General features: G+C 33.4%; 1 protein-coding gene across 2 annotated transcripts in view; it reads right to left on the minus strand.

The window, feature by feature from the left end:
- Positions 1-13,572, minus strand: part of LOC129798632 (peroxidase-like) — a 42,807-nt gene that overhangs the window by 2,443 nt on the left and 26,792 nt on the right. For both annotated transcript variants that reach the window (XM_055841881.1, XM_055841882.1), the window contains 5 exons: positions 12,807-12,970; positions 9,514-10,341; positions 5,747-6,055; positions 4,745-4,895; positions 4,310-4,679 (listed from right to left, as the gene is read on the minus strand). In XM_055841881.1, coding sequence (XP_055697856.1) covers positions 4,310-4,679; positions 4,745-4,895; positions 5,747-6,055; positions 9,514-10,341; positions 12,807-12,970 — 1,822 coding nt within the window. The remainder of the gene's footprint in view (positions 1-4,309; positions 4,680-4,744; positions 4,896-5,746; positions 6,056-9,513; positions 10,342-12,806; positions 12,971-13,572) is intronic.

The raw sequence follows: 13,572 nt of genomic DNA on the forward strand, positions 1-13,572 counted from the left end.
AATTTTTCACAAACCATGTTCGTAACTTGATCACTTGATGAGCATTTGTTGTTCTTTTATGAACATTTTTTCGTAAATGCTCCTAAGAACATAAGAAAAGTGTTCGTAAAATTTTGTTATTTGTTCGTAAAGTTTTGTCAGAAAAACCAAAATGTACGAACAAATGTTTGAGAAAAGAACAAAACATGGTCGTGAGGTGATAAAGTTACAAATAATGCCCAGCGCACAATAACTTTTGTTTGTAAACATGTTTTCAAAATTTCCCATGAGAATGAGCGAGATGACTAGATCTAGATCTCTCTCACTCTCATTGAAATGTCAAAAACATGTTTACTAAACAAAAGTTATCGTGTGCTAGGAATTATGCCCAGCTCACAATAACTCTTGTTTGTAAACATGTTTTTACAAACAAGAGATCTCTGTCTCATTCACTTTTATTGAAATGTCAAAAACATATTTACAATACAAAATTTATTATCCGTTGGGCATTAAATTTTTGAAATAAATTTTTGTTTGTCTGTCAAAACTTTGCGAACAAATGAGAAGATTTTACGAACACCTTTCCGTCTACACAGAAAAAAATATTTTGTAAAAATGTTCGTAAATGTTTGTAAATTCATATGGGGGAGTTACGAAATGCTCGTGAATCATATAACCCACAAACATGTTCGTAAAATTTTGTACTTTTTTCACAAACATTGTTCGTAACATGATCACTTGAGGAGCATTTTTGTACTTTTACGAACATTTTTTCGTAAATGTTCGTAAACGCACAAAAAAATAGTTGTAAAATTTTTTGTGAGTTTACGAACAAATGTTTATAAAAGTGTCAAATGATCATGTTACGAACAATGTTTGTGAAAAAAGTAAAAACTTTTACGAACATGTTTGTGGGTTATAAGATTCACGAGCATTTCGTATGTCCTCCATAAGAATTCACAAACATTTACAAACATTTTTACAAAATATTTTTTTCTGTGTATTTAATAGGAACATTTACGAACAAATGTTTGCAAAAGTACAAGAAATTCTTGTCAAGTGATCATTACGAACAATATTTGTGAAAAAAGTTCAAGCTTTTACAACCGTTTTATTGAATTATACGATTTACAAGCATTTCGTCAATTCCCAGTGGGAATTCGCAAACATTTACAAACAATTTTGTGATTTTTTTTCAGTGTAATTATATTTGTAAAGATTCTTTTTCCTTGATTAGGAATAAACTCGTGCATAAAATCTTTATAAAGAAATTCATTTTACGACAAAATACTACGAAATATAATTTTCATTCATATTGTTCTATACAGAAAAATATTTTTAATACGTTTTAATTGGTTGGAAATCTATATTAAGTTCAATTTTAATTAAACCTCGCTAAAAATCGATAATGCTTACAATATTGATTTAAATAGAGCTTGAAGAATTAAGCTAAATTCTTAGCGATTTAGTTTCTCATTTTTAGTTAGAGGTTTATGCATCATAACATTAAGCTTCATAACATTGAAAAAGCTCAGCTCAATTTATTTTTAAGATATTTTTAAAGGTTTAAAATTAAAGTGTCCTTTGAATCAATTTTCAAATCAAAAACGATTAACAAAAAACTTTAAAATTTTCATTAAAACTTAAATTATTATATTATAGTATTTGTTGCGATTTAGCTTTACGATTTAAAAGAGCTTAATATACTAAAACAGGATTTTATTGATTACAAAATAAATAAAATCCCTTATTAAAAATAAAGGAAAAATGCACTTCTGTTCTTCAAGGAAATTTTGTTCTTTAGTCGATTTCTTTACGGATTTGAACGATTTTGATAGATTTATACGAAATGTACAACTAACGTTCTTGTAGTCTAAAAACATTTCGGAATCTACCCGAATAATCTGTACAAATTATGTTCTATTTAAATCCGATTTTGATAATTTTAAATGGTTTAAATATCTGATACACTTTTAATAAGTTTTTTTTTTCAGAAAGTGAATAAATAGTTTTTTTGTTTTGGTTTTGAGGAAAAGAGACAAGAACAGTTTGAATTTCCTTTTGTAATTTTCTTGGGAAGATTTCTGCAAGCTTATCTGCTAAAAATTCACCATTAATTTTCTCGTCCGTTTTTATGATCTCAAATTATTTGTAAATACGGGAATATTTCCATCTAAGATTCTCAAAAAAAAATCAAATGGGTTGTTTTTCAGTGGAAATTCCGATATGTGTTTAAAAATTGAATTTAAACTCAAACCTGATAAACATAACGGATTTCGTAAGCTAAAAGCCTGCTAAAGAGACCAAAAAGAATTTTCCCGAGAAGAAACTGTCGTGAAATTGAGTAAAAAAGGAATCGAAAGTGCTCTTTACAAGTTATAAAAACTGTTTTGCAGTTTTCTTTTCAAAAATCCTCCAAATATTCAATGTAGGCTCGAAGGAACACTTATTGGTACTTTAAGAAATCGTATTCTGACTTGTTGGAACACTATTTTTCACAGTTTGGGATATGACATTTGAACATATATCCTTATAAGAAAAGGCAGAATAATGAAAAAAAAGTCAGATTACTTGCATTTTATTGGATACATTAAATAAATTTAAAATTAATTCTATTTTTTTTTTAACTTTTTTTTTTGAGAAAAAATAGAAAGCTTGAAATTGAAAAAATATACCTAAAAATTGAGATAATAGGTCCAGTTAATAGGCTCTGAAGAAGATCTTATCTATGATCTAAACTTTGGCAAAATAAAGTCAAAGTGAAGAAAAAGGATTAGACCGAATGTTCCACTTTGAAAATGTTATCCGACGGGTTATCTACTGCTAATGGGAACCGGTGGACGTCCGGGAACGAAGAGTCAGTTTCCTAGTGGGAAGAATCTAAAATTTTCTAAGCTGACCCTTCTTTCCCCACCGTTCACCGGTTCCCATTAGCAGTCCCACTTTGACCTCAGCTTCCTAATTTTTTTTTGTAAGACATAAGTAGAAGATTTTAAGAAAATTTGATGGAAAAGTTCTCCGACGTTTTCCAAAGTTCTCTCACAAACCCATTTTAGGGCCATAAATTAATTTAATTTATTTTTTTTATTTTTCAAGTTTATTTATTTATTTATTTATTTTTTAAATGAGAATCCTGTTGTGGCGATTCAAAAAATGAATAAATAAATAAACCCATATTAAAATTGGATTAAAAAACGTTTAGTAATGATTTTTATTTAATTATTGTGGATTTCATTTATTCATAATTTGGGTGTAATGGAATTTTGGTTTGTTTTGGAAAGTTGTATTTTATAAGATCCATTTGTCCTATCTTCTTTATGGTTTATGTCCCAGATGATATGTTTCTTTATAAAAACTTAGGAAAATATATTTATTGTAATAATAGTTATTGTTGTTATTATATTCAAAAAATAATCAAAACGAGGAATCCAAAACTAACATAAAAATTTTATTTTTATGTAATCTGAAACATTTCCTAACCGACGTTCTACATTTTGAGCGTAATAAAGTGTACCTGATTTCGGTAAAAAATTTAGAAGACATGTTTATTTTACCCTGCATTATTGATCCGAAATCAGTGTAAATATTATGCTTTTTAGGTGTATTAGGGGTTAAAGTTACCCTTTTTCATGTTAATTTTGCCCTTAAAAAGTTATAAAATCAACATAAAAAAATGTTGATATAGTTTTACATCTAAAAGGTGTTAAAGCTATGAGTAAAAAAAGTTAATCGCACTCCCGTTTTTTTTCTCTGTGAATGAATAATAATTTTCAGTCTAATGAAAAATATTACGTTTGAGTATTGTAGTTACTTTATCCAAAACGATTTAGCTTAAAAAAATTGGAAGTATAAAAAATAATTAAAATAATTTTTTAAAATGAGAATTTCAAAAAATATTCTAAATTCCTCCAACCTTCTACTTTGTAATTATACAAACATAAGAAAAAATATATAACTTTGGGTAGTCAAGAAAAATTATTTTCTTTATGGGACACCGGTGTTCCAATCGTCCTTAAAGGGTTAAATAATAATAATGTTTTACACTCTCAATTTTTTATTGTGTCCTAGTATTATTTTTTCCACGAATATAGAGGAATGCTTTCAAGCTTCGTACACACTGTGGCTTCGAACACTTCAATAATAAAAAAATAAATTAAGTCAAATTCATCAAAGTAATATGGGGAAAATATGAAGTGTTCGAATGCAGAGCGTGTGCAAAGTCTGAAAGCCTTCCCTTATAGTTTGCCAGATTGTTACTTGAGGGAATATTAGGAGTGATACACCTTAAGATCCCTTGCAAGAAATAAATGGTTAATTTGAGTAAACTTACCTCTTGTGAATGCATTGTCGATGTTGCCGTTTTCGTAGAAGAATCTGTCTCCAACACGGGTGCGGAAGAATTGTTCAGTGAGGATACAGAGGAAGGTTGGACCTGCCAAAGCACCGGCCACGTGAGCCTCCAGAGATCCACCAACAGTGAGATCAACGTCCTCGGGACTCGTGTAGTGAGCTCGGAGTTTCTCAACGTGTCTTGGCGAAATGAGATCCAGGAAATCTTCGAAAGTTGTGGCTCTCTTGAGTCCACAGAACTCTCTGAAGTCATTGTAACTTGCGAGACCATGATCTCGATTCCTCTGGATATCGATCGCCTTCAAGTCTTGTCCAATTGGATTGTCCAGTCGGAACAAGAAGTGCTTGATCTATCGAGTAGAGTGAAAAATGTGTTAAAAGAAGAAGCTGTTTGGTCAGTGATCTTTGAACTCACCTCAGTGTCCAAATTATCGTCTGTATCTTCCTCTGGTTGAGTAACCATTCCGCGGCAGAGATTATCAAATTCAGCCTCAACGACAACGGGACGATTGAGCCAGTCACTGAGTCTCAAAGAAGCCGTTCTCGCACGATGTTCGGACAATAAACTTTTATGCGAAAAGATGAATAAACAATTAAAAAGATCAATTTAATCTTAGCACAGATTTTTTTCGTGATAGGTTTTCTTTTTGTTGAATAAGTTCAAGTTCATCGTCATTGACCCAAAATATGAGCCATTTTTCTAAAATGTAATAATTTCAAGGGTCAGTTTAGATCACTCGAAATAGCGTGTCAAGATCGAGAATACGATATATTTAGCAGTTTTTCTTTACGCAATTGAAAGTAAAAGCAAAAGTCAAGTGAAAATTAGTACAAATTTATCTGCAGCATGAAATGCAATCTTGCGAAAGTTGAACTATTTCCACATGAAATTCTCCATAATAAATTTATAAATCAATATAAATGAAAGTAATGGGAAAACAATTAAAACCATGAATAAATTAGGAGAAACAATGATAGTCAATTGAATAAAAATTTTTCTCATCTTGAATTAGAGACATTTTTTTACTTCTTCTCCAGAGAATATTTAAAAAAAAAAACCATATTTAAGAGTTATGCTACAATTGCATTCAATGAGTTTGCATGCTCTGCATATTCAAACACCTTTTTACAGGTGATCATGCATTCTCTGAAGATCATTGAGTCAGGAGGAAAAGTGGAAATGAAAAAGAGTGAATTTCCAGACCAATATTACGATCAATTAACCCATTGTTTCCATCCAGAAAGTAAAAGAAAAAAATAGAAGAAGTTCGCACCCATTTACGGACAATAATAATATATGCAAATGTAGGGGAAATGAGAAAGTATATCTTGTCTCGCGATCTCTTTAGCGTTTGAACTAATTACGAGTGATTGGAAATGTGCAGAAAAGCCAGGCAAATCGTGGGAAGAAACTTACTCTAGTCTTCCTTCAATTTGCGTGTGGAAGTATCGGAAGGCAGCAGTGGCGAAAGCATTGATTACACGTGGATCAATGCTTGAGTCATAATCATTCACATAGCTCCCTGGTGTTGTCTCATAGATCAATCCATTATTCCGCATATTCTTCTGACCTAGGAAAATTGGGAGCCATTCGTAGTAGGAAATGTGCTGGAATTCGGCAATGGCAACTCTTCTGGCTTCCTGGAAGATCCTCTCGTCATCCCAATGTGGATTGATGTGGGCCAGGGCATCGGCGATGAGATTATGTTCAGTAAGGAGCATGATTCTGATAGAAAGAAAATGGACATTTTTTGTATAACTCCTCAGATCGTGGAAAGTTTGCTTAAAATCCACTAGTGGCGCTTATGACGCAAAGAGCTATGTCAGCGCCTCTTGCGGAAATTTAATGAACTTTCGATGTAATGAGAAGTCAAATATTGCTGAAGACTTTCTGCTTAAAACACATTTGACAAAATGATTAAATAAAATTTTTGGCTATATCATGGATGGTTAATTAACTTTCTTTGTTAGGAAGAGACGTAGAGTATTGATTTCGCTTAAAAAACTGGAGATCAAGAGGTAATTCATAAGAAATTCAAATGGGCTGAGTTCTCGGTTCTTCAAAAAAAAAAAAAAATAACTGGGTACTCCGAGTTCCCTGAAAAACATCAGTTCTCCTGGTTCCCTGAAAAATACAGGTACCCTGTTCCCTGAAAAAATATATATGGGCTTTCTAAGAGTTCCCTGAAAAATGTACAGGTTTCTCGGCTTCCGCACGAGTTCCTTAAAGAATGTATGACTTTCCAAGGTTTCTCTGAAAAAAATATGGGACCTGAGAGATCCATGAAAAATGTATAGGATCCCCGTAAATTCCCTGAGCTAGAGGGACTTTCCGGTGTTTGCCAGTGAAAATGGTCACCCTAAGATGAAAACACTTTTTTCGTCTTGCCCAGAGCTTTCGGTCCCGATGTGGACCTTCTTCATCTGTAGACCTGTCCATCTTAGGGTGACCTTTTTCACTGGCGAACACCGGAAAGTCCCTCTCAAAGTACATTGTGCCAGTCCATCATCATTGATTGTATGAGCTAGGATTTTCAGGGCAATCTGTCCTTCCGGCTAGCGTCGGAATTTGTTGATCAAATCCAATGAATCACACACACAATATCACCATTTGGTAGGTTTTTTAGGAGAATCTGTCCATTTGGTAAAATTATGTGTTTGATTCATAGGATTTTATCAACAAATTTCGACGCTCACCGGAAGGACAGATTGTCCTGAAATCCTAGCTCAGTTAAACCAGACCGTCGGCTATCCCTTTATACATGAAAATGTATGAGTACCAATGGTTCTCTGAAAAAATATATAGGTTCCCCGTGAGTTTCCTCAAAAACGAGTTGCCCGTGCTTTCTCCGGGTTCCTCGTGGGTTGCTTGACTAAATTGGCTCAGGTGCCCCGAAATAGCTACCCTTGCTGGAGAAATAATGTTTATATTTCAAAACTAACTCTATAGAAAAAATACCTATTATAGAGGCGCTGGAATATTCTATCAAACAAAGATCTTAATGGTCATTGAATTTAAAATCTCCGTATTAAATTTTATTAAATATTATTTATTTATATAGTGTAACTATTTAAGAAAGGGATTTGTCTTCCAAAACACAAATTAGAAAAGAGAATGAAGGAAAATATTATCAAAATCGGCGCGATGTCTAATTTTCCAGGCACAACTTTGATCAAAAACGTTGTATGGCTTTCCACGAAGCAATGAAATCTGCCCCAAATATACTCAGGCTAATCCTTGAGAATATTTAACTTGGAAGTAAAAATGTTATAAAGGAAATTTATCCAAAGGACCTCTAATCGATGATCCTAGGCCTTCAAAATCTGCTAAATTTTACAGGCTAAATATTTTCGAGCATCCGCCTGAGTCTATTTCAGTCCTAACTCTATTTTGCAAGGATCTAATTGTTTAGTCAAAGCCTTGAAGTTTTCCTTTAAAATTTAGCTACTCATTCCGTTTTGGGATTCCTCAGAAAAGCTATGCAAGCCATTGTGAGGAAGCGTCAACTTCGAGGCAGGCCTAGGACAAAGTGGCTGAATCAAATTCAGAATCTTGCCTTGGAATCGAACCCCAACATCTTCCTGAAGTCGCGGAGGATTGACAAGCGTAGGCTGGTAATTTAGATGTCATGGGCCCGCGACCCCAATAGGGCTATGCAATCGTAGCTCTTCCGGTGTTCGCCATAGAATTCGTTCTTTTCAAATCAAAAGACTCCGATTTTTTGCCAAAGGTTTCAACCCTTGGTAATGGGTCTTCATCAGTGGCTCTGTAATTGACCCACCCAAGAACGAGTTCTCTGGCGAACATCGGAAGAGCTACGATTGCATACACCTCCGCCAGATATATAATACTAAGAACCAATAGGATTAAGCGGTTGAAAATGATGATGATGATTCCGTTTTGGTCAGGGACCTCTCGACATTTCATTTTTCCATACGTTTTTGCATAGAGGCACTGAAGACTCTTGGCAAGTTTTTTTCCAATGAGAATTGACTTATCAGTCTGATATATTTCGAAATCGTGCATTAAAATCTATCTAAAAATACAAATTTGATAATGCTCGCCGAAATAATACAAGAACTACGAGCAAATTTGTTTAAGTCGCAGTGCAATGGCTGCAAAATGTTTACAAGGAAAACTGAAAAATAGCTTCACTTTTTACTAGGTTTGATGGGCCCCTGGTTTTGGTATTTAAGTGATTGTAGCTCCGTTCTCAATTAACTAATTATAATCATCTAGGGCGAAAATGAAAGGTCTTGGAATTCCCTTAACTTTGTAGAAAAAGTTTAAAGATATCGAAGGAAGATTACCTTGAAGTGAAGATATCTTATTTTTTGAAAGTGTTCTGAGGTTCAAGGATTGATGGAAAAATCAGTTTTTCGCAATCTACTCAACGTTTATTATTCTGCACTTAATTTAGTTACCTATTTTTCGATACGAAAAAAGTTTGAAAGAGTACCTTCATGAAGCCAAGTGCTTCCTAAAGGCCTCTACACATTGGGAGCAATTTTCTTCAAAAATTGCCTTTTTGACAGAATTTTGACGTTTCTACGGTGCAGACGATTTCCTTCAAAAAAGCAATTTTTGACGAAAATTGCTCTCAAAATATGTAGAGGCCTTAATTGATAAGCCCCGCGACTCTTTTGTATTCCAAACAATTAATGCATAAACTTTTAGTCGCCAAGAAGTGGAACTCAATTGGACTGCTGTAAAATATTATTAAAGCTGAAATATAATTGGAAGCACGAGCAATCCCAATAGAAGCTGCATTTATTAGCCGAAGGGCATTTTACTGGTTATCCCATACACTTTTTTTTTGTCACTATTGCATGTTCTGATAGCAAATTAAATTTGTTCAAATTACCTGCCTCGTTAGCAAAGGTTTAATGATAGAAAATATTGCCTAAAACCGCCTTCAGACTAGAGGTTTAGCCTAGTTTCCGAAGGTTTCAGTATCCTAAATAGCAACCAATTTAATTTGCTATTTTGATTCGAATTGATTAATTCCACTTAATAGTCTATTTCTAAGTCAAAGTTTTCCAAAAAATCCACTGATAAGAAATCAGAGAAGTTAAACCTTATAGCTTAGGTCTGAAGGCCTATAACGTCACGTTCACAAGAAGCAATAATTTTGAAAAAGGCATCAGAGGATAGTATTCTGTCTTAGTATTTGTTATACTTACTGAAGGGATGTGAGTCCAGGATTCTGGTTAACACGGGAGTCTCCGGCGAGGTAGCAAGGCTCATTTCCGCTGGACATGGTGCAGACAGTGGAAGCGTTGGGATTCTGTGGAGGCCATTCACGTCCATGACGCTGTTCAGTGATCATCCTTCCACCAGAGAATGTCCTAAGACCAGCATTCATTTGATCGCTGTTACCGTAGACAAGTGAGAGATCCATGAACGCCGTGACTTCAGTGAGCTGTTCAGCGGGAGCTCCGAACTGGACATGGGGACAAGCCACATCTTTGTCTGTTAGCGTCCGCACAAAGTCCATACAGAGAGTCTGATGGTAGTTATTGTGGACTGGATCATTAGGTGGCACAATAATTGGATAGCAGGTGGTATGAAGATTTCTGCCTTCCATGACATGTCCTTCAGGGGAACAGCATGAAGTGGAGTGTTTCTGGGCCTGGGAACCACCAAACTGAAGACTCAAGTCGTGTGTGATCACCTGTCCCCATTGCATATTGAGCAGAGTGAATTTTGGATCTGGGATGTCCCTTTCTCCAAAGACATCAACTGAGAGGACACGGGGATTGGGCAGTTCTTCACCAGTTACTGAGAGCGTCGGTGAGGACATCCTGTCTCCGTATTTGGGGGACAAGAGTCGGGAGTAGCTGCCAGCAGCCATTCCCCAGCCTGGATTTATTAAATTGTTGCAGACACCGTTGAAGGTTCGGTACTGCGATCGGATGCAGCTTTGAGGTGGGACTCCACATTTCTTAGTGGTTAATGGTGCACTGCCATCCCCTGAGATCCCAAAGGGATTTGACTGGGCGAATGATTGCCTGGAATATCATTAATTTATTTAATTTGTGAATCCTTTGAGCTAAATTTAATAAAGTATCATTCTCTCCGTGAAAAGCTTTGGATTTTGAGGTTATCTTGACTCTAACCTATAAAAAGCTAAGTCGCTAATATTTCTTATTTAAAGATTAGGTTATGTTGCGATTGTCCATGGAGATGATCTAGCCCAAACCTAATTTTTTTTATTTTACAGTGCCCGCTCTCTAGTCCGGATCGGCGTAATCCGGACGAATTATCGACGGTTACATTTAAAATAATTTTGAGGTTTTGTATATATGTGTGTTCAGCAATGAAAATGAATTATTTTGTGATGTTTTTGTTTAATAAATGAAGTATAATAGCACAGAATTGTCTAATTATCTCTTATTAATCTTCTTTAAAACTAAAAGAAGCGGACATCTATCATATTGTCTCCCAATCATCCGAATAACAAAGCGGGCACTGTATTTTGAATCTATGAAGTATGCTATTTATTTCTGAATTGAGAAAAACTTGAAAAATATTTTAAAAGGTTGGAATTTATTATGTTTTTGAGGTTAGAAAATAAAAAAAAAATAAATGCTTTTACTTCAGTTTCATTTCTTTATCTGGGTTATTTAATTAAAATTCCTTTGCAAGTTAGAATATTTTGTTCATTTTATCAGGTAAAATATGTCTTAGGTTTTTGAGGTTAGGCTAAACATAACCTTAAATATTTGAAATATCCGTTTAGATAGAACTTCACTTCATGGCTGGAAATTTCCAGATTTAGTGGGAATTATAACTCGCATTTATGATTTAAAAAATATGATTTATTTGAAAATTAAGAACTCCTAAAAAATTAAATTACAGTAGAGTTCCTCAAATTTGAACATTTGGGGGGTGTAGATGACATTTCTCACTCCTCAAATTTGAGCAATATTTTCAAAAACGTAACGGGATTAATGTAAAATTCACTTTTCCAAAATTAAGGAAAATAACTTCAGAGACTTTTATCGATTGAATTTATTGTTATATAGGTGGAATTTGTTGAGGAAATTAATATAATACGACAATATTTAGGAAACAGCAGAGAAAAATATTTCTAATTCAGGTTCCATGCAAAATTTCTTTTACATAACCTCATATTTTACATTTTGAATGCAACCGTCGTTCAAATTTGAGGAGTTCAAATTTGAGGAACTCGACTGTACCAAATTTTATTATGTTTTTGGGGTTGGCGATTGGAATTTTTAAATGCTTTTATTTCATTTCTTTATACAGGTTATTTATCAAAAAATCCTCTAGACTCCAGTTTAGAGGATTTTGTACATTCTGTCTCTTATAATTTGTCTCAAATTTTTGAGGTTAGGTTAAACATAACCATAAATATTTCAAATGAACTTTTTGGAGAAATGAGACAATCAAGCTTAATTTAAATGTATTTTATACTGCTTTATTAAGCTTAAAAATTGTAGATTTGGCTCTGCAATGCTTTTAAACGAAGAATTTAGAAGTTAGAACCAGTATACCTTGATAGGTTATGTTACTTTCTAATAAAATATAACCTTGTCTACTTAGTGAATTTTCTTTAATAACCCTTAAATATAAAAAATGTGCAACACTATCAGGTTCCTTGCAGATAATTTTAAAGTTTTCCTATAGGAAGTTGAGGTTATTTTGGAATGTAAGGTTAAGTTGAACATAACCTCTAAAAATCTTCTGAATTTTATTCAAATAAAAACATTTGCAATACAAAGTCATATTCTAATTAATTTTATTTTGATTTGAGAGATAAATAAAGCAAATCTTAGCCAAAATAGAGAAAGAGGCCCAAAGGCAATCAAAAATGTTTTAAAAGTTTGTCATTGATCAGCTATTCATCACATTAATCAAAAATCCAAGTACATTTGGCGAAAGAAAAATTATGTACCAGTAGCATTGAGATATGAACCAACCTCATGCAATTACTTTCTATTGGTTGACATTATTCTTTTGCTAAAGAACCTTGCAGTTTTGCTTTGAGATAAAATAAAAGATAAAAAATTTTATGATCAAAAAATCGATCAGTTTTTGAGAAATCTTCAATGGAGCCGCCAATTTAATGATCAAGAAAAACATTTTTGATGCATTAGATGGAACTTTAATTTAATTACCGCACTATATAAGTTTGACATATTTTATTGATATTTTTATATCAATTCTGTTTGTTACCATTATGCTTTTATGGTTTTACGAGCGATAGTACAATCTTTATTAACTTTTGAAAAGCGACTTAAAGCGGATTATAAGCTGCTGAAAATTGTTTGGTGTCAATAAACAAATGAATAAAACGAATTATACATGATCTTTGTGTCGAATAAAGTCGTTTTAATCTCACTGTAGCATATGTAACATAATAATAAATGTTTATTCTTTCGGAATGTGGCACATTTGTCCTCCATTTACCAATATGATCATATGGAATTTAGATTAATTAGTTTCTCACCCGAAAAATCCTCCAGCATATCCTCTAGGTTTTCCATAGCCGAATGGCCTGGAAAAGTAACTCCTGACCCCTCTATCGTGCACAATACTGTATGATGCTTCTCCCAAGTTTATGCTGTGAACTGTACCGAGTGTTGCGACCAGAAGCAGAAACGGCACCTTCATCTGCAAATTAGGACAAAATTGTATTTTCAGCTGCAACATTTATGTTTGCTCAATAGGAAAATCAATAATGAAAGTCGGAAGTATAAGAATTTATTAGCGTCTTGTACACATTGTACACCAATTGTAAGGTAAACGCAAGTTAATATCTTGATATTGGACGACATGAGAAATTTCTTTTTTTTGGGGAAGTTAATTGATTAAAATTCCGCCTAGTTTCAAATTTAAAGCACACGATTCTTACTTTGAATGTGAGCTTTTGTGTTAATTGAATGAGCAATTTCCTCAAATACCGGTCAAATTCATTCATGCGAGACAGTATTTGATACAAAATAAAATGTGTATCAGCATATATTTAACAAATTAGCACTTTAATGGTTTTACCACGGCTCTAATTTATTCTTTTATCAGACATTTTATTCAGATAACCGATCATTTGTCACCTCTAGCTTCTCTTGAATTTTATTTGCATTTTTTCTGCATGCTTTAAATTAATAAATCCGGACTTCAATCAAAAATTTATGGAATTTTTAAATTTAGAATAAGCCTTATGGATCAAACTAATTCTTGACAAAATTCTGATTTATGAACAGTATATATCAGTT

Source organism: Phlebotomus papatasi, chromosome 1 (assembly GCF_024763615.1).
Source record: "Phlebotomus papatasi isolate M1 chromosome 1, Ppap_2.1, whole genome shotgun sequence".
Classification (NCBI taxonomy): Eukaryota; Metazoa; Arthropoda; class Insecta; order Diptera; family Psychodidae; genus Phlebotomus; species Phlebotomus papatasi.